Source organism: Scyliorhinus torazame, chromosome 5 (genome assembly GCF_047496885.1).
Source record: "Scyliorhinus torazame isolate Kashiwa2021f chromosome 5, sScyTor2.1, whole genome shotgun sequence".
Lineage (NCBI taxonomy): Eukaryota > Metazoa > Chordata > Chondrichthyes > Carcharhiniformes > Scyliorhinidae > Scyliorhinus > Scyliorhinus torazame.
Window position 1 is genome coordinate 103,858,713 of NC_092711.1, and position 24,348 is coordinate 103,883,060.

The 24,348-nt window shown below is 55.0% G+C and overlaps 1 protein-coding gene across 1 annotated transcript in view; it reads right to left on the reverse strand.

Moving 5' to 3' along the window:
• Window positions 1–24,348, reverse strand: part of mmp14a (matrix metallopeptidase 14a (membrane-inserted)) — an 87,129-nt gene that overhangs the window by 12,548 nt on the left and 50,233 nt on the right. The window contains exons 4-7 of the mRNA XM_072503137.1: window positions 23,312–23,613; window positions 20,064–20,225; window positions 5,536–5,723; window positions 2,286–2,424 (exon numbers count right to left, since the gene is read on the reverse strand). Coding sequence (XP_072359238.1) covers window positions 2,286–2,424; window positions 5,536–5,723; window positions 20,064–20,225; window positions 23,312–23,613 — 791 coding nt within the window. The remainder of the gene's footprint in view (window positions 1–2,285; window positions 2,425–5,535; window positions 5,724–20,063; window positions 20,226–23,311; window positions 23,614–24,348) is intronic.

A 24,348-nucleotide genomic window follows, 5' to 3' on the forward strand; every position in this document is an offset into this window, starting at 1 on the left:
CCAAATCATTTATATATACTACAAAGAGCAAAGGTCCCAGCACTGATCCCTGTGGAACACCACTGGTCACAGCCCTCCAATTAGAAAAGCATCCCTCCATTGCTACCCTCTGCCTTCTATGGCCTAGCCAGTTCTGTATCCACCTTGCCAGTTCACCCCTGATCCCGTGTGACTTCACCTTTTGTACTAGTCTACCATGAGGGACCTTGTCAAAGGCCTTACTGAAGTCCATATAGACAACATCTACTGCCCTACCTGCATCAATCATGTCGTCTGCAAACTTACTAATCAGACCGATTTTCTTGACAATGGGTGAGGGGCAAGGGTGCCCAGAGAGAGCCAATCATACGTTGGGCTACCACACTCCCCACCTTTGCCATTCCATCAACCATCAACCTCCTGGTAACCTCTCCCCACCCCACTCCAATTGCCTCTTGCTCAATACGCCAAAGAGACACATGTTGCTGAAGTTTTTAACTTGCACGTATCAGGACAAAGGCGAGAACGGCACGTTTCAAACCTTTACCGCAATTTGCAACTGCAGGAGAAAAGCGGGCAGATCGGTTGGCAAGTCGACTCTCATTGGTTGAGTCCTCGCCGTGGAGGGGGCAACGGGGAGCCACAGGCCTCCCCAACCTCCGGGGTAATTCGGGGAAAAAAAAAAAGACGCGTGGGCCAATGTATTCCTTCCGTTCCCAGAGAAGGGCTCCCCGGCCATGCACGTACGTCGCCTCGAGCAGGCATAAATGAGCCACATTGCGAGCTCGCCGGATTGTCTAAAGTCGCTCGTCAGTGCAACGATTGGTGCACTCGGGGTTGTTCAGCGGGTCCTGCCCCGTCACGGAATTGCTTGCGCCAGCAGACAATTTTGTTTCGCTTTTTGGCGTCGAGTGCGATCTGCCGGTTTTGAAGACCCGAAGGAGCGTGGCACTCAATCTGATCAGCTGCTCGTTGGCACGTCCGGCCTGCAGAATGGGAGTGGCTCCGGTGTTGAGACGCAAACTCATCGGGGCTGTTTAGCACAGGGCTAAATCGCTGGCTTTGAACGCAGACCAAGGCAGGCCAGCAGCACGGTTCAATTCCCGTAACAGCCTCCCCGAACAGGCGCCGGAATGTGGCGACAAGGAGCTTTTCACAGTAACTTCATTTGAAGCCGACTTGTGACAATAAGCGATTTTCGTATTGTCAGAGGGTCAGTACTGAGGGAGCCGCACTGTCAGAGGGTCAGTACTGAGGGAGCCGCACTGTCAGAGGGTCAGTACTGAGGGAGTGGGGCACTGTCAGAGGGTCAGTACTGAGGGAGCACCGCACTCTCAGAGGGTCAGTACTGAGGGAGCGCCGCACTGTCAGAGGGTCAGTACTGAGGGAGCGCCGCACTGTCAGAGAGTCAGTACTGAGGGAGTGCCGCACTGTCAGAGTGTCAGTACTGAGGGAGTGCCGCACTGTCAGAGGGTCAGTACTGAGGGAGCACCGCACTGTCAGAGTGTCAGTACTGAGGGAGTGCCGCACTGTCAGAGGGTCAGTACTGAGGGAGCACCGCACTGTCAGAGTGTCAGTACTGAGGGAGTGCCGCACTGTCAGACGGTCAGTACTGAGGGAGCGCCGCACTGGCAGAGGGTCAGTACTGAGGGAGTGCCGCACTGTCAGAGGGTCAGTACTGAGGGAGAGCTGCACTGTCAGAGGGTCAGTGCTGAGGGAGTGCTGCACTGTCAGAGGGTCAGTACTGAGGGAGCGCCGCACTGTCAGAGGGTCAGTGCTGAGGGAGTGTCGCACTGTCAGAGGGTCAGTGCTGAGGGAGCGACGCACTGTCAGAGGGTCAGTACTGAGGGAGTGCTGCACTGTCAGAGGGTGAGTACTGAGGGAGTGCTGCACTGTCAGAGGGTCAGTGCTGAGGGAGTGCTGTTTAGCACAGGGCTAAATCGCTGGCTTTGAAAGCAGACCAAGGCAGGCCAGCAGCACGGTTCGATTCCCGTAACAGCCTCCCCGAACAGGCGCCGGAATGTGGGGACTAGGGGCTTTTCACAGTAACTTCATTTGAAGCCGACTTGTGACAATAAGCCATTTTCCTTTTCATTTTTCAACTGCGTTCTCAAACAGGACCCCACTTCGGATCGACACCCGGCTCCCTCGCGGCTCTCCCTCCTCCACCTCTGTATCTCCCTCCCACTCCGAATTTACTCTCGCAACCGCCCCCCCCCCCCCCCCCCCCCACCCCGAAGCACCCACCTCCCGACGAAGCCCGCAGTTGTCGGCGCGCCCAATCTGCGCCCAACCGAGCGACTGACCTTTGAAGAAGACAAAGTCACCGTCCTTCCGCTCGTAGGCCGCATTGACGTTGGCTGGCAGCCCCAGCCAGAATTGCCCGATCGGCATAGGGTAACCATCCAGCACCCGGTTCTCCCGAATTCTCCAGAACCACTTCTCCTGTTTCGTGGGGGTAGAGGGAGATGGCAAGGGAGGGTGGGGGGGGGGGGGGGACGAGAAAACCGAAAATCAGCCACCAAAGTGATGCCCACCTTTCCTCGGGAATTCCCAAACGGCCCGGTCCGATTTCCTTGACGTCCCTGCGGTCCCCGAATACTACACTCTTCCCAGGGTCCGAACGACTATACTGCCCTTCCGGGGTCCCCTACTGTTTCGATACTCCCGTTGTCCTCTGCAATGATCCCTGTCCCCCCATTTCCCGACTTCCTACCAAACTTTCCACTACTCCCAGGGGGGCTGGTTTAGCACACTGGGCTAAATCGCTGGCTTTCAAAGCAGACCAAGGCAGGCCAGCAGCACGGTTCGATTCCCGTACCAGCCTCCCCGAACAGGCGCCGGAATGTGGCGAAAGGACAGTGCAGGAGAGGCCCTTCTGCCCACCCAGTCTGCCCCGATACGTGACAAACTCCTGACCTGCCCACCTCTTCCCGTTTGCCAGCAATTGGCCCTTAGCCTTGAATGTTCTGACGTGCCAAGTGCTCACCCAGCAACCCGCCTCTACCACCCTCCCAGGCAGTGCGTCCCAGACCCTCACCGCCCTCTGCGTAAATAGGTATCCCTCAAATCCCCTCCCATCCCTCACCTTGAATTTGTGTGCCGCCGTCACGGACATTTCAAACACCTGCATTAGACGTTCCAAAATGCATTACCTCACATTTCAACTAAGGGGAACAGCTCCTCCCTATCCACACTGTCCATGTCCCTCATAATCTTGTCCACATCGATCAGGCCGCCTCTCAGTCTTCTCTGCTCCAGAGAAAACACCCCAAGTCTATCCAACCTCTCTTCATAACTTAAATGCTCCATCCCAGTCAACGTCCCGGTGAATCTCCTCTGCACCCCCTCCAGTGCAAACACATCCTTCCTGTAATGTGGTGACCAGAACTGCTCACAAGAGGGTAGCGGGTGCCTGGAACTCGCTGCCGGAGGAGGTGGTGGAAGCAGGGACGATAGTGACGTTTAAGGGGCATCTTGACAAATACATGAATAGGATGGGAATAGAGGGATACGGACCCAGGAAGTGTAGAAGATTGTAGTTTAGTCGGGTAGCATGGTCGGCACGGGCTTGGAGGGCCGAAGGGCCTGTTCCTGTGCTGTACTTTTCTCTGTTCTTACTACTCCAGCTGTGTCCTCACCAAAGTTTGACACAACCCCAACACGACCTCCCTGCTTTTGTGATCGACGCCTCGATTGATAAAGGCATGTGTCCCGTATGCCTTTTTCACCGCCCTATTCACCTGCTCTTAAGACTAGGGAGGTTCTGCTGCAATTGTATAGGGTGTTAGTGAGGCCACACCTGGAGTATTGTGTTCAGTTTTGGTCTCCTTACTTGAGAAAGGACGTACTGGCACTGGAGGGTGTGCAGAGGAGATTCACTAGGTTAATCCCAGAGCTGAAGGGGTTGGATTACGAGGAGAGGTTGAGTAGACCGGGACTGTACTCGTTGGAATTTAGAAGGATGAGGGGGGATCTTATAGAAACATATAAGATTATGAAGGGAATAGATAGGATAGATGCGGGCAGGTTGTTTCCACTGGCGGGTGAAAGCAGAACTAGGGGGCATAGCCTCAAAATAAGGGGAAGTAGATTTAGGACTGAGTTTAGGAGGAACTTCTTCACCCAAAGGGTTGTGAATCTATGGAATTCCTTGCCCAGTGAAGCAGTAGAGGCTCCTTCATTAAATGTTTTTAAGATAAAGATAGTTTTTTGAAGAATAAAGGGGCAGCACGGTAGCCTTGTGGATAGTACAATTGCTTCACAGCTCCAGGTTCGATTCCAGCTTGGGTCACTGTCTGTGCGGAGTCTGCACATCCTCCCCGTGTGTGCGTGGGTTTCCTCCGGGTGCTCCGGTTTCCTCCCACAGTCCAAAGGTGTGCAGGTTAGATGGATTGGCCATGATAAATTGCCCTTAGTGTCCAAAATTGCCCTTAGTGTTGGGTGGGGTTGCTGGGTTATGGGGATAAGGTGAAGGTGTTGACCTTGGGTAGGGTGCTCTTTCCAAGAGCCGGTGCTGACTCGATGGGCCGAATGGCCTCCTTCTGCACTGTAAATTCTATGATAATCTATGAAAGGGATTAAGGGTTATGGTGTTCGGGTGGGAAAGTGGAGCTGAGTCCACAAAAGATCAGCCATGATCTCAGTGAATGGTGGAGCAGGCTCGAGGGGCCAGATGGCCTACTCCTGCTCCTAGTTCTTATGTTCTTATGTTCTTCGCCCTTCAGAGATCGAAAGACACTAACACGCCAAGGTCCCTTTGTTCCTGAGACGTCCCAGTGTCAGGCCGTTCATTGAATAGTTCCTTGTCAAATTGCTCCGTCCAAAGTTTGTCACCTCACACTTTTCAGGGTTAAATTCCATCAGCCACTTTTCTGCCCATTTCACCGTCTGGTCAATATCTTCCTGTAACCCAAGACACTCAACCTCACTGTTAACCATCCGGCCAAGCTTCGTGTCATCCACAAACTTACCGATCCTATCCCCCCCACATGGTCATCTAAGTCGTTTATATAAATGACAAACAATAGTGTGCCCAGTTCTGGTCGCCTCAAAGAACAAAGAACAAAGAAATGTACAGCACAGGAACAGGCCCTTCGGCCCTCCAAGCCCGTGCCGACCATGCTGCCCGACCAAACTACAATCTTCTGCACTTCCTGAGTCCGTATCCCTCTATTCCCATCCTATTCATGTATTTGTCAAGATGCCCCTTAAATGTCACTATCGTCCCTGCTTCCACCACCTCCTCCGGTAGCGAGTTCCAGGCACCCACTACCCTCTGTGTAAAAAACTTGCCTCGTACATCTCCTCTAAACCTTGCCACTCGCACCTTAAACCTCTGCCCCCTAGTAATTGACCCCTCTACCCTGGGGAAAAGCCTCTGACTATCCACTCGGTCTATTCCCCTCAATAATTTTGTAGACCTCTATCAGGTCGCCCCTCAACCTCCGTCCTTCCAGTGAGAACAAACCGAGTTTATTCAACCGCTCCCCGGGGCCCCGCTCCCGCTATTCCGCCGTTCCCAAGCGGCATTCCGGGTCGGCCCGAAGGACCCACCTTGAACACGAACATTTCCCCCCGGAGGAAGGCCACCGTGTCCACGTTGCCGTCGCAGATCCGGGGTCCGTACGGTGACGAGGGCTTGGTGGGGTGGAAGGGGTCTTTGGTGGGCGGCCTGGGCACCTTCGGGCGGACGGTGGGCGCCCGCTTGGTGGGCTTGGGCACCGGAACGTGATCGCCCGATCCTGGTCAGGAAGGAAGCAAAAAAGAGCGGGAGTTAGGAACATACTAGAATCCGAGCTCTCTCAGGGAGATATCTGTACACCGACTGGTGTCTCTCAGTCCCCGCTCTCTCTAAGGGAGATATCTGTACACTGACTGGTGTCTCTCAGTCCCCGCTCTCTCTCAGGGAGATATCTGTACACTGACTGGTGTCTCTCAGTCTCCGCTCTCTCTCAGGGAGATATCTGTACACTGACTGGTGTCTCTCAGTCCCCGCTCTCTCTCAGGGAGATATCTGTACACTGACTGGTGTCTCTCAGTCTCCGCTCTCTCTCAGGGAGATATCTGTACACTGACTGGTGTCTCTCAGTCCCTGTCTCTCTCAGGGAGATATCTGTACACTGACTGGTGTCTCTCAGTCCCCGCTCTCTCTCAGGGAGATATCTGTACACTGACTGGTGTCTCTCAGTCTCCGCTCTCTCTCAGGGAGATATCTGTACACTGACTGGTGTCTCTCAGTGCCCTCTCTCTCTCAGGGTGATATCTGTACACTGACTGGTGTCTCTCAGTCTCCGCTCTCTCTCAGGGAGATATCTGTACACTGACTGGTGTCTCTCAGTGCCCTCTCTCTCTCAGGGTGATATCTGTACACTGACTGGTGTCTCTCAGTCTCCGCTCTCTCTCAGGGAGATATCTGTACACTGACTGGTGTCTCTCAGTCCCCGCTCTCTCTCAGGGTGATATCTGTACACTGACTGGTGTCTCTCAGTCCCTCTCTCTCTCAGGGTGATATCTGTACACTGACTGGTGTCTCTCAGTCCTCTCTCTCTCAGGGAGACATCTGTACACTGACTGGTGTCTCTCAGTCCCCGCTCTCTCTAAGGGAGATATCTGTACACTGACTGGTGTCTCTCAGACCCCTCTCTCTCTCAGGGAGATATCTGTACACTGACTGGTGTCTCTCAGTCTCCGCTCTCTCTCAGGGAGATATCTGTACACTGACTGGTGTCTCTCAGTCCCCGCTCTCTCTAAGGGAGATATCTGTACACTGACTGGTGTCTCTCAGACCCCGCTCTCTCTAAAGGGAGATATCTGTACACTGACTGGTGTCTCTCAGTCCCTGTCTCTCTCTCAGGGAGATATCTGTACACTGACTGGTGTCTCTCAGTCCCCGCTCTCTCTAAGGGAGATATCTGTACACCGACTGGTGTCTCTCAGACCCCGCTCTCTCTAAGGGAGATATCTCTACACTGACTGGTGTCTCTCAGTCCCTGTCTCTCTCTCAGGGAGATATCTCTACACTGACTGGTGTCTCTCAGTCCCCGCTCTCTCTAAGGGAGATATCTCTACACTGACTGGTGTCTCTCAGTCCCTGTCTCTCTCTCAGGGAGATATCTGTACACCGACTGGTGTCTCTCAGTCCCCGCTCTCTCTCAGGGAGACATCTGTACACTGACTGGTGTCTCTCAGTCCCTGTCTCTCTCTCAGGGAGATATCTGTACACCGACTGGTGTCTCTCAGTCCCCGCTCTCTCTAAGGGAGATATCTGTACACTGACTGGTGTCTCTCAGTCCCCGCTCTCTCTAAGGGAGATATCTGTACACTGACTGGTGTCTCTCAGTCCCCGCTCTCTCTAAGGGAGATATCTCTACACTGACTGGTGTCTCTCAGTCCCTGTCTCTCTCTCAGGGAGATATCTGTACACTGACTGGTGTCTCTCAGTCCCCTCTCTCTCAGGGAGATATCTGTACACTGACTGGTGTCTCTCAGTCCCCGCTCTCTCTAAGGGAGATATCTGTACACTGACTGGTGTCTCTCAGTCCCTGTCTCTCTCTCAGGGAGATATCTGTACACTGACTGGTGTCTCTCAGTCCCCGCTCTCTCTCAGGGAGATATCTGTACACTGACTGGTGTATCTCAGTCCCCGCTCTCTCTAAGGGAGATATCTGTACACCGACTGGTGTCTCTCAGACCCCGCTCTCTCTCAGGGAGATATCTGTACACCGACTGGCGTCTCTCAGTCCCCGCTCTCTCTCAGGGAGATATCTGTACACTGACTGGTGTCTCTCAGTCCCCCCTCTCTCTCATGGAGATATCTGTACACTGACTGGTGTCTCTCAGTCCCCTCTCTCTCTCAGAGAGATATCTGTACACTGACTGGTGTCTCTCAGTCCCCGCTCTCTCTCAGGGAGATATCTGTACACCGACTGGCGTCTCTCAGTCCCCGCGCTCTCTCAGGGACATATCTGTACACTGACTGGTGTCTCTCAGTCCCCTCTCTCTCTCAGGGAGAAATCTGTACAGCGACTGGTGTCTCTCAGTCCCTCTCTCTCAGGAGATATCTGCACACTGACTGGTGTCTCTCAGTCCCCTCTCTCTCTCAGGGAGATATCTGTACACTGACTTGTGTCTCTCAGTCCCCGCTCTCTCTCAGGGAGATATCTGTACACTGACTGGTGTCTCTCAGTCCCTGTCTCTCTCAGGGAGATACCTGTACACTGACTGGTGTCTCTCAGTCCCCGCTCTCTCTCAGGGAGACATCTGTACACTGACTGGTGTCTCTCAGTCCCTGTCTCTCTCAGGGAGATACCTGTACACTGACTGGTGTCTCTCAGTCCCCGCTCTCTCTCAGGGAGACATCTGTACACTGACTGGTGTCTCTCAGTCCCTGTCTCTCTCAGGGAGATACCTGTACACTGACTGGTGTCTCTCAGTCCCCGCTCTCTCTCAGGGAGATATCTGTACACTGACTGGTGTCTCTCAGTCCCCGCTCTCTCTAAGGGAGATATCTCTACACTGACTGGCATCTCTCAGTCCCCTCTCTCTCAGGGAGATATCTGTACACTGACTGGTGTCTCTCAGTCCCCGCTCTCTCTCAGGGAGATATCTGTACACTGACTGGTGTCTCTCAGTCCCCGCTCTCTCTAAGGGAGATATCTCTACACTGACTGGTGTCTCTCAGTCCCTGTCTCTCTCTCAGGGAGATATCTCTACACTGACTGGTGTCTCTCAGTCCCCGCTCTCTCTAAGGGAGATATCTCTACACTGACTGGTGTCTCTCAGTCCCCGCTCTCTCTCAGGGAGACATCTGTACACTGACTGGTGTCTCTCAGTCCCTGTCTCTCTCTCAGGGAGATATCTGTACACCAACTGGTGTCTCTCAGTCCCCGCTCTCTCTAAGGGAGATATCTGTACACTGACTGGTGTCTCTCAGTCCCCGCTCTCTCTAAGGGAGATATCTGTACACTGACTGGTGTCTCTCAGTCCCCGCTCTCTCTAAGGGAGATATCTCTACACTGACTGGTGTCTCTCAGTCCCTGTCTCTCTCTCAGGGAGATATCTGTACACTGACTGGTGTCTCTCAGTCCCCGCTCTCTCTCAGGGAGATATCTGTACACTGACTGGTGTCTCTCAGTCCCCGCTCTCTCTAAGGGAGATATCTGTACACTGACTGGTGTCTCTCAGTCCCTGTCTCTCTCTCAGGGAGATATCTGTACACTGACTGGTGTCTCTCAGTCCCCGCTCTCTCTCAGGGAGATATCTGTACACTGACTGGTGTCTCTCAGTCCCCGCTCTCTCTAAGGGAGATATCTGTACACCGACTGGTGTCTCTCAGACCCCGCTCTCTCTAAGGGAGATATCTCTACACTGACTGGTGTCTCTCAGTCCCTGTCTCTCTCTCAGGGAGATATCTCTACACTGACTGGTGTCTCTCAGTCCCCGCTCTCTCTAAGGGAGATATCTCTACACTGACTGGTGTCTCTCAGTCCCTGTCTCTCTCTCAGGGAGATATCTGTACACCGACTGGTGTCTCTCAGTCCCCGCTCTCTCTCAGGGAGACATCTGTACACTGACTGGTGTCTCTCAGTCCCTGTCTCTCTCTCAGGGAGATATCTGTACACCGACTGGTGTCTCTCAGTCCCCGCTCTCTCTAAGGGAGATATCTGTACACTGACTGGTGTCTCTCAGTCCCCGCTCTCTCTAAGGGAGATATCTGTACACTGACTGGTGTCTCTCAGTCCCCGCTCTCTCTAAGGGAGATATCTCTACACTGACTGGTGTCTCTCAGTCCCTGTCTCTCTCTCAGGGAGATATCTGTACACTGACTGGTGTCTCTCAGTCCCCTCTCTCTCAGGGAGATATCTGTACACTGACTGGTGTCTCTCAGTCCCCGCTCTCTCTAAGGGAGATATCTGTACACTGACTGGTGTCTCTCAGTCCCTGTCTCTCTCTCAGGGAGATATCTGTACACTGACTGGTGTCTCTCAGTCCCCGCTCTCTCTCAGGGAGATATCTGTACACTGACTGGTGTATCTCAGTCCCCGCTCTCTCTAAGGGAGATATCTGTACACCGACTGGTGTCTCTCAGACCCCGCTCTCTCTCAGGGAGATATCTGTACACCGACTGGCGTCTCTCAGTCCCCGCTCTCTCTCAGGGAGATATCTGTACACTGACTGGTGTCTCTCAGTCCCCCCTCTCTCTCATGGAGATATCTGTACACTGACTGGTGTCTCTCAGTCCCCTCTCTCTCTCAGAGAGATATCTGTACACTGACTGGTGTCTCTCAGTCCCCGCTCTCTCTCAGGGAGATATCTGTACACCGACTGGCGTCTCTCAGTCCCCGCGCTCTCTCAGGGACATATCTGTACACTGACTGGTGTCTCTCAGTCCCCTCTCTCTCTCAGGGAGAAATCTGTACAGCGACTGGTGTCTCTCAGTCCCTCTCTCTCAGGAGATATCTGTACACTGACTGGTGTCTCTCAGTCCCCTCTCTCTCTCAGGGAGATATCTGTACACTGACTTGTGTCTCTCAGTCCCCGCTCTCTCTCAGGGAGATATCTGTACACTGACTGGTGTCTCTCAGTCCCTTCTCTCTCAGGGAGATATCTGTACACTGACTGGTGTCTCTCAGTCCCTTCTCTCTCAGGGAGATATCTGTACACTGACTGGTGTCTCTCAGTCCCCTCTCTCTCTCAGGAGATATCTGTACACTGACTGGTGTCTCTCAGTCCCCGCTCTCTCTCAGGGAGATATCTGTACACTGACTGGTGTCTCTCAGTCCCCTCTCTCTCTCAGGGAGATATCTGTACATCGACTGGCATCTCTCAGTCCCCTCTCTCTCAGGGAGATATCTGTACACTGACTGGTGTCTCTCAGTCTCCGCTCTCTCTCAGGGAGATATCTGTACACTGACTGGTGTCTCTCAGTCCCCCCTCTCTCTCATGGAGATATCTGTACACTGACTGGTGTCTCTCAGTCCCCTCTCTCTCTCAGGGAGATATCTGTACACTGACCGGTGTCTCTCAGTCCCCTCTCTCTCTCAGGGAGATATCTGTACACTGACTGATGGCACTCAGTCCCCTCTCTCTCAGGGAGATATCGGTACACTGACTGGTGTCTCTCAGTCCCCGCTCTCTCTCAGGGAGATACCTGTACACTGACTGGTGTCTCTCAGTCCCCTCTCTCTCTCAGGGAGATATCTGTACACTGACTGGTGTCTCTCAGTCCCCCCTCTCTCTCATGGAGATATCTGTACACTGACTGGTGTCTCTCAGTCCCCTCTCTCTCTCAGAGAGATATCTGTACACTGACTGGTGTCTCTCAGTCCCCGCTCTCTCTCAGGGAGATATCTGTACACCGACTGGCGTCTCTCAGTCCCCGCGCTCTCTCAGGGACATATCTGTACACTGACTGGTGTCTCTCAGTCCCCTCTCTCTCTCAGGGAGAAATCTGTACAGCGACTGGTGTCTCTCAGTCCCTCTCTCTCAGGAGATATCTGTACACTGACTGGTGTCTCTCAGTCCCCTCTCTCTCTCAGGGAGATATCTGTACACTGACTGGTGTCTCTCAGTCCCTCTCTCTCTCAGGGAGATATCTGTACACTGACTGGTGTCTCTCAGTCCCTTCTCTCTCAGGGAGATATCTGTACACTGACTGGTGTCTCTCAGTCCCCTCTCTCTCTCAGGAGATATCTGTACACTGACTGGTGTCTCTCAGTCCCCGCTCTCTCTCAGGGAGATATCTGTACACTGACTGGTGTCTCTCAGTCCCCTCTCTCTCTCAGGGAGATATCTGTACATCGACTGGCATCTCTCAGTCCCCTCTCTCTCAGGGAGATATCTGTACACTGACTGGTGTCTCTCAGTCTCCGCTCTCTCTCAGGGAGATATCTGTACACTGACTGGTGTCTCTCAGTCCCCCCTCTCTCTCATGGAGATATCTGTACACTGACTGGTGTCTCTCAGTCCCCTCTCTCTCTCAGGGAGATATCTGTACACTGACCGGTGTCTCTCAGTCCCCTCTCTCTCTCAGGGAGAAATCTGTACAGCGACTGGTGTCTCTCAGTCCCTCTCTCTCAGGAGATATCTGTACACTGACTGGTGTCTCTCAGTCCCCTCTCTCTCTCAGGGAGATATCTGTACACTGACTTGTGTCTCTCAGTCCCCGCTCTCTCTCAGGGAGATATCTGTACACTGACTGGTGTCTCTCAGTCCCTGTCTCTCTCAGGGAGATACCTGTACACTGACTGGTGTCTCTCAGTCCCCGCTCTCTCTCAGGGAGACATCTGTACACTGACTGGTGTCTCTCAGTCCCTGTCTCTCTCAGGGAGATACCTGTACACTGACTGGTGTCTCTCAGTCCCCGCTCTCTCTCAGGGAGACATCTGTACACTGACTGGTGTCTCTCAGTCCCTGTCTCTCTCAGGGAGATACCTGTACACTGACTGGTGTCTCTCAGTCCCCGCTCTCTCTCAGGGAGATATCTGTACACTGACTGGTGTCTCTCAGTCCCCGCTCTCTCTAAGGGAGATATCTCTACACTGACTGGCATCTCTCAGTCCCCTCTCTCTCAGGGAGATATCTGTACACTGACTGGTGTCTCTCAGTCCCCGCTCTCTCTCAGGGAGATATCTGTACACTGACTGGTGTCTCTCAGTCCCCGCTCTCTCTAAGGGAGATATCTCTACACTGACTGGTGTCTCTCAGTCCCTGTCTCTCTCTCAGGGAGATATCTCTACACTGACTGGTGTCTCTCAGTCCCCGCTCTCTCTAAGGGAGATATCTCTACACTGACTGGTGTCTCTCAGTCCCTGTCTCTCTCTCAGGGAGATATCTGTACACCGACTGGTGTCTCTCAGTCCCCGCTCTCTCTCAGGGAGACATCTGTACACTGACTGGTGTCTCTCAGTCCCTGTCTCTCTCTCAGGGAGATATCTGTACACCAACTGGTGTCTCTCAGTCCCCGCTCTCTCTAAGGGAGATATCTGTCCACTGACTGGTGTCTCTCAGTCCCCGATCTCTCTGAGGGAGATATCTGTACACTGACTGGTGTCTCTCAGTCCCCGCTCTCTCTAAGGGAGATATCTCTACACTGACTGGTGTCTCTCAGTCCCTGTCTCTCTCTCAGGGAGATATCTGTACACTGACTGGTGTCTCTCAGTCCCCGCTCTCTCTCAGGGAGATATCTGTACACTGACTGGTGTCTCTCAGTCCCCGCTCTCTCTAAGGGAGATATCTGTACACTGACTGGTGTCTCTCAGTCCCTGTCTCTCTCTCAGGGAGATATCTGTACACTGACTGGTGTCTCTCAGTCCCCGCTCTCTCTCAGGGAGATATCTGTACACTGACTGGTGTCTCTCAGTCCCCGCTCTCTCTAAGGGAGATATCTGTACACCGACTGGTGTCTCTCAGACCCCGCTCTCTCTAAGGGAGATATCTCTACACTGACTGGTGTCTCTCAGTCCCTGTCTCTCTCTCAGGGAGATATCTCTACACTGACTGGTGTCTCTCAGTCCCCGCTCTCTCTAAGGGAGATATCTCTACACTGACTGGTGTCTCTCAGTCCCTGTCTCTCTCTCAGGGAGATATCTGTACACCGACTGGTGTCTCTCAGTCCCCGCTCTCTCTCAGGGAGACATCTGTACACTGACTGGTGTCTCTCAGTCCCTGTCTCTCTCTCAGGGAGATATCTGTACACCGACTGGTGTCTCTCAGTCCCCGCTCTCTCTAAGGGAGATATCTGTACACTGACTGGTGTCTCTCAGTCCCCGCTCTCTCTAAGGGAGATATCTGTACACTGACTGGTGTCTCTCAGTCCCCGCTCTCTCTAAGGGAGATATCTCTACACTGACTGGTGTCTCTCAGTCCCTGTCTCTCTCTCAGGGAGATATCTGTACACTGACTGGTGTCTCTCAGTCCCCTCTCTCTCAGGGAGATATCTGTACACTGACTGGTGTCTCTCAGTCCCCGCTCTCTCTAAGGGAGATATCTGTACACTGACTGGTGTCTCTCAGTCCCTGTCTCTCTCTCAGGGAGATATCTGTACACTGACTGGTGTCTCTCAGTCCCCGCTCTCTCTCAGGGAGATATCTGTACACTGACTGGTGTATCTCAGTCCCCGCTCTCTCTAAGGGAGATATCTGTACACCGACTGGTGTCTCTCAGACCCCGCTCTCTCTCAGGGAGATATCTGTACACCGACTGGCGTCTCTCAGTCCCCGCTCTCTCTCAGGGAGATATCTGTACACTGACTGGTGTCTCTCAGTCCCCCCTCTCTCTCATGGAGATATCTGTACACTGACTGGTGTCTCTCAGTCCCCTCTCTCTCTCAGAGAGATATCTGTACACTGACTGGTGTCTCTCAGTCCCCGCTCTCTCTCAGGGAGATATCTGTACACCGACTGGCGTCTCTCAGTCCCCGCGCTCTCTCAGGGACATATCTGTACACTGACTGGTGTCTCTCAGTCCCCTCTCTCTCTCAGGGAGAAATCTGTACAGCGACTGGTGTCTCTCAGTCCCTCTCTCTCAGGAGATATCTGTACACTGACTGGTGTCTCTCAGTCCCCTCTCTCTCTCAGGGAGATATCTGTACACTGACTTGTGTCTCTCAGTCCCCGCTCTCTCTCAGGGAGATATCTGTACACTGACTGGTGTCTCTCAGTCCCTTCTCTCTCAGGGAGATATCTGTACACTGACTGGTGTCTCTCAGTCCCTTCTCTCTCAGGGAGATATCTGTACACTGACTGGTGTCTCTCAGTCCCCTCTCTCTCTCAGGAGATATCTGTACACTGACTGGTGTCTCTCAGTCCCCGCTCTCTCTCAGGGAGATATCTGTACACTGACTGGTGTCTCTCAGTCCCCTCTCTCTCTCAGGGAGATATCTGTACATCGACTGGCATCTCTCAGTCCCCTCTCTCTCAGGGAGATATCTGTACACTGACTGGTGTCTCTCAGTCTCCGCTCTCTCTCAGGGAGATATCTGTACACTGACTGGTGTCTCTCAGTCCCCCCTCTCTCTCATGGAGATATCTGTACACTGACTGGTGTCTCTCAGTCCCCTCTCTCTCTCAGGGAGATATCTGTACACTGACCGGTGTCTCTCAGTCCCCTCTCTCTCTCAGGGAGATATCTGTACACTGACTGATGGCACTCAGTCCCCTCTCTCTCAGGGAGATATCGGTACACTGACTGGTGTCTCTCAGTCCCCGCTCTCTCTCAGGGAGATATATGTATACTGACTGGTGTCTCTCAGTCCCCTCTCTCTCTCAGGGAGATATCTGTACAGTGACTGGTGTCTCTCAGTCTCCGCTCTCTCTCAGGGAGATGTCTGTACACTGACTGGTGTCTCTCAGTCCCCGCTCTCTCTCAGGGAGATACCTGTACACTGACTGGTGTCTCTCAGTCCCCTCTCTCTCTCAGGGAGATATCTGTACACTGACTGGTGTCTCTCAGTCCCCCCTCTCTCTCATGGAGATATCTGTACACTGACTGGTGTCTCTCAGTCCCCTCTCTCTCTCAGAGAGATATCTGTACACTGACTGGTGTCTCTCAGTCCCCGCTCTCTCTCAGGGAGATATCTGTACACCGACTGGCGTCTCTCAGTCCCCGCGCTCTCTCAGGGACATATCTGTACACTGACTGGTGTCTCTCAGTCCCCTCTCTCTCTCAGGGAGAAATCTGTACAGCGACTGGTGTCTCTCAGTCCCTCTCTCTCAGGAGATATCTGTACACTGACTGGTGTCTCTCAGTCCCCTCTCTCTCTCAGGGAGATATCTGTACACTGACTGGTGTCTCTCAGTCCCTCTCTCTCTCAGGGAGATATCTGTACACTGACTGGTGTCTCTCAGTCCCTTCTCTCTCAGGGAGATATCTGTACACTGACTGGTGTCTCTCAGTCCCCTCTCTCTCTCAGGAGATATCTGTACACTGACTGGTGTCTCTCAGTCCCCGCTCTCTCTCAGGGAGATATCTGTACACTGACTGGTGTCTCTCAGTCCCCTCTCTCTCTCAGGGAGATATCTGTACATCGACTGGCATCTCTCAGTCCCCTCTCTCTCAGGGAGATATCTGTACACTGACTGGTGTCTCTCAGTCTCCGCTCTCTCTCAGGGAGATATCTGTACACTGACTGGTGTCTCTCAGTCCCCCCTCTCTCTCATGGAGATATCTGTACACTGACTGGTGTCTCTCAGTCCCCTCTCTCTCTCAGGGAGATATCTGTACACTGACCGGTGTCTCTCAGTCCCCTCTCTCTCTCAGGGAGATATCTGTACACTGACTGATGGCACTCAGTCCCCTCTCTCTCAGGGAGATATCGGTACACTGACTGGTGTCTCTCAGTCCCCGCTCTCTCTCAGGGAGATATATGTATACTGACTGGTGTCTCTCAGTCCCCTCTCTCTCTCAGGGAGATATCTGTACAGTGACTGGTGTCTCTCAGTCCCCGCTCTCTCTCAGGGAGATACCTGTACACTGACTGGTGTCTCTCAGTCTCCGCTCTCTCTCAGGGAGATATCTGTACACTGACTGGTGTCTCTCAGCCCATCCCCCGTCTCCGTGCGTTGAACAGGTTCAAAGTGGAATCTATTTTAATATCAGAGTGGAGGGTGAGGACAGGAAATTCATGAATGTGAATGAGAGTGATACTGGAAGTGGTACCGTAACCCTCCTGAAATCCCATGAGCTCGACGGGCCTACTACCCCCTCCCACTCAATATGATCCTGGCTGAACTGGGACTCAAAATGGCTGCCCCTGTCCCCGGATCGTAACCCCTCCTCCTCCTCCATGTTTTAGACTCCGATCGCTTAATCCCCCAGAATCAACATCCTGGGGGTTACCATTGATCAGAAACTGAACTGGACCCAGCCATTTAGTGGTAAACCACTGTTGTACCCATATTAGAGGATGTACGGTAGAACCTGCACTACAGGTAGTCCCTGTCTGCTGGCTCCGCCCAGGAGGTGGGATATAAATATGCGTGGCATCCAGCTGGCAGCCATTTTGCCAGCTGCTGTGGGAGGCCACACATCTGACAGCAATAAAACCTCAGTTTGGATTCAACTTTCATCAAATTGATCGCGCTGCCCATATAAATACTGCGACTCCCAGAGCAGGTCAGAGGCTGGGAATCCGGCGGAGAGCAACTCACCTCCTGACCCCCCTCCCAAAGCCTGTCCACCATCTACAAGGACACAAGCCAGGAGTGCGATGGGAGACTCCCCACTTGCCTGGATGGGTGCGGCTCCCAACCACACTCGAGAAGCTCGACACCATCCGGGACAAAGCAGCCCCGCTCAATTGCTCCCCCCTTCCCCAAACATTCGCTCCCCCCGCCATCGGCGCACAGTGGCAGCCGTGTGTCCCATCTACAAGATGCACTGCGGCAACTCACCAAGGTTCCTGAGGCAGCACCTTCCAAACCCACGACCGCCACCATCTCGAAGGACAAAGGCAGCAGATACCTGGGAACCCCCCCCCTCCGAGTCACTCACCGCCCCGACTGGGAAATATATCGGCCGTTCCTTCACTGTCGCTGGGGCAACATCCTGGAGCTCCCTCCCTAACAGCACACTGGGTGTACCTACACCTCAAGGACTGCAGCGGGTTCAAGAAGGCGGCTCACCCCCCGCCCCCCCCCCCCCCCCCCCCACCCCACCCACCACCTTCTGAAGAGGCAACTCGGGAAGGGCGATAAATGCATTTTAAAAACGAGCGGGAATCAATCTCTCAGCATCTAACTTATCGAAACCTCCTTCTCGATCCCGTAGTTTCGATGAGCTCCCGGACCGCGAAACTCCAGGGTAGGGGAACTCAATTTATTCACGACTCTCATCGTAGATCATTGGCCCGACTAAATTGCCCCTTGGTGTTCAAAGATGTGCAGGTTAGGTGGGGCCACGGGGAACAGGACACGGGAGCGGGCCTAGGCCGAGGGCTTTTTCAGAGGGTCGGTGCTGAATGCGAACTGCAGGGCTTGTGTGATTTCTTTATTGCTATGATCAACACCCCTAGCGACAAAGGCTGACGTGTCCTTCGCCTTGGTAATCGCCACAAATCTGGCCGACTGCCGGCGTGAACATGGAAGACTTGGGGGAGGGGGGCGATTCTCCGGCCCGCATGGGCCTAGCGGATACGACAGAGTCCAACCGGGCGCCGTTCGCCCCTGCTCGTTGCCAGCGGGAACACTGCGCGAACGGTCGGAGGGGGGGCCGGCTCCTGGGTGGGGAGGGGGGCTCCATCCCCGGGAGGGGCCTCCGATGGGGTCTGGCCCGTGATCGCGCCCACCCCCCCCCCCCCCCCCCCCCCCCAGGCCTACTTTCCTGCGCGGAACACCGACACCACGTAAGAAGTTCCCCGCGCACGCCACGGGTTGGCGTGGCGCCGGGAAGGGAGGCTGGAGCGCCCCCCCCCCCCCCCCCCTGTAATCCCTGCAGGACAGAAGGAGGCCAGTTGGCCGATCGCGTCCACACCGCCCCTCCGAAATATCAAGGGGAACGGTGTATCATCTGTTTGCTTGGCTTTCACCAATATTAACGTTCAGGAGGATGTCGAGGCAGACACCAGGGAAATGACTGGAGCAAACAATTAGAGTTAAGTAGTAATTACAGAGAGACACCACGGGCGGCTTTAATGACCCCAGGGAATGACGTATCGCTGTGGGAACAGGTAGTGTCGATGTTGGGCCAGGCAGTGCCTCAGCAGCCAGCCGCGGCACAGTGGCTAGCACTCCCGGCTCTGAGTCAGAGAACCGTGGGTGCGTTTGCCCCCGCATGCGAGACATGCACGGTCAATTTTACCCCATCCCCGGCAACAGTACTGAGGGAGTGCCGCACTGTCAGAGGGTCAGTACTGAGGGAGTGCCGCGCTGTCAGGGGGTCAGTACTGAGGGAGTGCCGCACTGTCAGAGGGTCAGTACTGAGGGAGTGCCGCACTGTCAGAGGGTCAGTACTGAGGGAGTGCCGCACTGTCAGAGGGTCAGTACTGAGGGAGCGCCGCACTGTCAGAGGGTCAGTACTGAGGGAGCGCCGCACTGTCAGAGGGTCAGTACTGAGGGAGCCCCGCACTGTCAGAGGGTCAGTACTGAGGGAGACCCGCACTGTCAGAGGGTCAGTACTGAGGGAGCGCCGCACTGTCAGAGGGTCAGTACTGAGGGAGTGCTGCACTGTCAGAGGGTCAGTACTGAGGGAGTGCTGCACTGTCAGAGGGTCAGTACTGAGGGAGCGCCGCACTGTCAGAGGGTCAGTACTGAGGGAGTGCTGCACTGTCAGGGGGTCAGTGCTGAGGGAGTGCTGCACTGTCAGAGGGTCAGTACTGAGGGAGTGCCGCACTGTCAGAGGGTTAGTACTGAGGGAGCGCCGCACTGTCAGAGGGTCAGTACTGAGGGAGCGCCGCACTGTCAGAGGGTTAGTACTGAGGGAGCGCCGCACTGTCAGAGGGTCAGTACTGAGGGAGTGCCGCACTGTCGGAAGGTCAGTACTGAGGGAGTGCCGCACTGTCAGAGGGTCAGTACTGAGGGAGCGCCGCACTGTCAGAGGGTCAGTGCTGAGGGAGTGCTGCACTGTCAGAGTGTCAGTACTGAGGGAGTGCCGCACTGTCAGAGGGTTAGTGCTGAGGGAGTGCCGCACTGTCAGAGGGTCAGTACTGAGGGAGCTGGTTGTGGAAATCTGCTCTGTGCTGATCGATTTGACACATTTATGCCGTGAAAACGGACTTCGCTTCACAAAAAAAAAATGCAGCGTCCATGAAAATGAAACACCAGCTTTCACCCTCATCATGTCTCCTTCTCTCCATCTCTGAACTTCTGTTGTCCCCTAACATTCCTCATTGTCTCAACGTCTTCTTTATACCCTCTTCGTCCTCTCTCTCTCTCGTTTCTACTTTCTATCTATCCTCTCTCTCTCTCTCTCCTTCCATCCTGCTGAAGGTTCATGTCTGCTGGGGTATTGGGAGTGAGTTCAGGCTTTGGGCCTGGGTTCGAGGCCTGGGCCGGCCACCAGGCGAGGGTTGTGTGCCTGGCTCTGCGCCGGGGGCGAGGAGGGTGGTTTCGGGGTGGGGGTCGTGTCCGGCGGGTATCTCCACTCACCGTACAGCTGCCGGATCCCACGCAGATCGTCCTCGGGCAGCTGGAAGTTCTCGGTGTCCATCCACTGGTAGAAAGGCGCCATGATGGCGGTGGGGTCGTTGGAGTGTTCCAGGCCCAGGGCGTGACCCAGCTCGTGAACCGCCACCAGGAAAAGGTCGTTACCTGGCAGGAGTAAACGGAGACAGGTCAGGGGGCCGTCACCAGCTCACCGGGTCCTGAGGTCAGGGGGTCGTCATCGGGTGCTGAGGTCAGGGGGCCGTCACCAGCTCACCGGGTCCTGAGGTCAGGGGGTCGTCATCGGGTGCTGAGGTCAGGGGGCCGTCACCAGGTCACCGGGTCCTGAGGTCAGGGGGTCGTCATCGGGTGCTGAGGTCAGGGGGTCGTCATCGGGTGCTGAGGTCAGGGGGCCGTCACCAGCTCACCGGGTCCTGAGGTCAGGGGGCCGTCACCAGCTCACCGGGTCCTGAGGTCAGGGGGTCGTCATCGGGTGCTGAGGTCAGGGGGCCATCATCAGGTCAAAGGGTCCTGAGGTCAGGGGGTCGTCACCAGGAACTGAGGTCAGGGGGTCGTCACCGGGAAGTGAGGTCAGGGGGTCGTCACCGGGAACTGAGGTCAGGGGGTCGTCACCGGGAACTGAGGTCAGGGGGGTCGTCCCCGGGAACTGAGGTCAGGGGGTCGTCACCGGGAACTGAGGTCAGGGGGGCCGTCACCGGGAACTGAGGTCAGGGGGGCCGTCACCGGGAACTGAGGTCAGGGGGTCGTCACCGGGAACTGAGGTCAGGGGGGCCGTCACCGGGAACTGAGGTCAGGGGGTCGTCACCGGGAACTGAGGTCAGGGGGTCGTCACAGGGAACTGAGGTCAGTGGGTCGTCACCGGGAACTGAGGTCAGGGGGGTCGTCCCCGGGAACTGAGGTCAGGGGGGTCGTCCCCGGGAACTGAGGTCAGGGGGTCGTCACCGGGAACTGAGGTCAGGGGGTCGTCACCGGGAACTGAGGTCAGTGGGTCGTCACCGGGAACTGAGGTCAGTGGGTCGTCACCGGGAACTGAGGTCAGGGGGGTCGTCACCGGGAACTGAGGTCAGGGGTCGTCACCGGGAACTGAGGTCAGGGGGTCGTCACCGGGAACTGAGGTCAGGCGGTCGTCACCAGGTTACTGGGTCCTGAGGTCAGGGGGCCGTCACCAGGTCACTGGATCCTGAGGTCAGGGGGCATCACCAGGTCAAAGGGTCCTGAGGTCAGGGGGTCTTCATCGGGAGCTGAGGTCAGGAGGTTGTCACCAGGTCACCGCATCCTGATCGACACAGACACACACACACACAAAACACACAATACACTCAGAGATACACACACAGGCGAATACACAAAATACGTGCTGTCATGTGACCTTGTTTAAGAAATGGTTGTTTAAGAAATGGGTGCCTATCAGTGATGTCAGAGAGCGGGTGGAGCTTTACTTTCGTTTTAGGCTGTTTGCTACAGGCCGCGGTTAGTTTCGTTCTGAGAGCTGGATAGCGGCAGGCACAGCAAGGAGCTGTACGAGGATCTCGCTCTGTACACTAAAGACACTCTCCGGATCAATTGGGTGATTTCAAAGTGCTGACTGCCCTCAGTAGTGAATTTAAACCTGATCTCCGTGTTAAAGAGGGTCTTTTGTCTTCTGGATGTTGTTTGGGAAGTTATTAAGGATTACTTAGTGTTGTAGTCTTTGCGGGTTGTATTTGAATTGATGGTTGCTAAGATGTTCACTGTATGTTTTAAAAATGGTTAACTTGAGTTCATAGAATAAACATTGTTTTGCTTTAAAAAATACTTTTCCATTCCTGCTGTCCCGCACCTGTAGAGTGGGCCGTGTGCTCCCCATACCACAATCTAGTAAACGTTGTGGGTCAGGTGAACTCCATGATACACTTTGGGGTTCTCTAAACCTGGCCCATAACAGTACAATCTCACACATATACACCTACACACACACATACATACGCACAAACACAGATTTGCACACACACAGACACGCACACGCACAGACACGCACACACACAGACACGCGCACACACAGACACGCGCACACACAGACACGCTCACACAGACACGCTCACACAGACACGCTCACACAGACACAGGCGCACGCACACAGGCGCACGCACACAGGCGCACGCACACAGACGCACGCACACAGACGCACGCACACAGACGCACGCACACAGACGCACGCACACAGACGCACGCACACAGAACTGGCACACAGAACTGGCACACAGACACTGGCACACACACAGACAGAGACACAGACAGACGCACACACAGACACACGCACGCACAGACACAAACACACAGCCAGACGCACGCACACGCACGCACAGACACACACACGCACACAGACACACACACGCACAGACACACGCACGCACAGACACACGCACGCACAGACACACGCACACACACACACGCACACACAGACACACGCACACACACACACGCACACACACATGCACAGACACATGCACGCACAGACACACGCACAGACACACACACGCACAGACACACACACGCACAGACACACACACGCACAGACAGACACACGCAGAGACACAGACACACGCACACACAGACACACACGCACAGCCAGACGCACGCACACGCACGCACAGACGCACACAGACACATACACACAGACACACACACGCACAGACACACACACGCACAGACACACACACACGCAGACACACATGGACACACATAGACACACAGACAGACACATGCAGACAGACGCACTCACAGACACACACACACAGACACACAAACACACAAACACACACACACATGCACACGCACAGACACACATGCCAGACACACACGCCAGACACACACGCCAGACACACACGCCAGACACACACACAGACACACACACAGACACACACACAGACACGCACAGACACACACACGCACAGACACAGACACGCACAGACACAGACACACGCACACACAGACACGCCTGCACAGCCAGACGCACGCACACACAGACGCACACAGACACAGACACGCACAGACACAGACACACACACGCACAGACACACATGGACACACATAGACACACAGACACATGCAGACAGACGCACTCACAGATACACACACACGCACACACGCACAGACACACACGCCAGGCACACACGCCAGGCACACACGCCAGACACACACACAGACACACAGCCACACACGCACATGCACAGGGTGTGTTGATGTGGACTCACCCCTCAGTTCCTGGTTGTTGATGGTCCAGGGTTCAGTCGAATCAAAGTGCGTGTCCCCGCCGATCCCCACTCCCGGGAAGAAGGCGTGAGCCAGGAAGCCCCCCACGCCATCGAAAGGGGTGCCATCACCGTGGAAACCATCGGCAAAGAAGATCATGATGTCGGCAATGAGCGGAGAGCCGGTTGCGGGATGACGAACTTCTCGGAAATTCAGGGGAGTGAGTTTATCCCAGACTCCGATAGCCCTCCGGATGGCTCGCTTCGTCGCGTACTCCCCCAACTTGGGCGGGAAGTTCTGGATGCTGCAGAGAGAGAGGCAGACACGGAGTATTCACTGAGCCAACTCACTGCACAGGAAGATCCCAGTCCACCCGGCCCAGCGCCGGTACTGAGGCCTACTCACCGCACAGGAAGATCCCAGTCCCCCAGCCCAGCGCCGGTACTGAGGCCTACTCACTGCACAGGAAGATCCCAGTCCCCCCGCCCAGCGCCGGTACTGAGGCCAACTCACTGCACAGGAAGATCCCAGTCCCCAGCCCAGCACTGGTACTGAGGCCAGCTCACTGCACAGGAAGATCCCAGTCCCCCAGCCCAGCGCCGGTACTGAGGCCTACTCACTGCACAGGAAGATCCCAGTCCCCCCGCCCAGCGCCGGTACTGAGGCCAACTCACTGCACAGGAAGATCCCAGTCCCCCCCGCCCAGCGCCGGTACTGAGGCCAACTCACTGCACAGGAAGATCCCAGTCCCCCAGCCCAGCGCCGGTACTGAGGCCAACTAACTGCACAGGAAGATCCCAGTCCCCCAGCCCAGCGCCGGTACTGAGGCCTACTCACTGCACAGGAAGATCCCAATCCCCCCGGCCCAGCGCCGGTACTGAGGCCAACTCACTGCACAGGAAGATCCCAGTCCCCCAGCCCAGCGCCGGTACTGAGGCCAAATCACTGCACAGGAAGATCCCAGTCCCCCAGCCCAGCGCCGGTACTGAGGGCAGCTCACTGCACAGGAAGATCCCAGTCCCCCCCGCCCAGCGCCGGT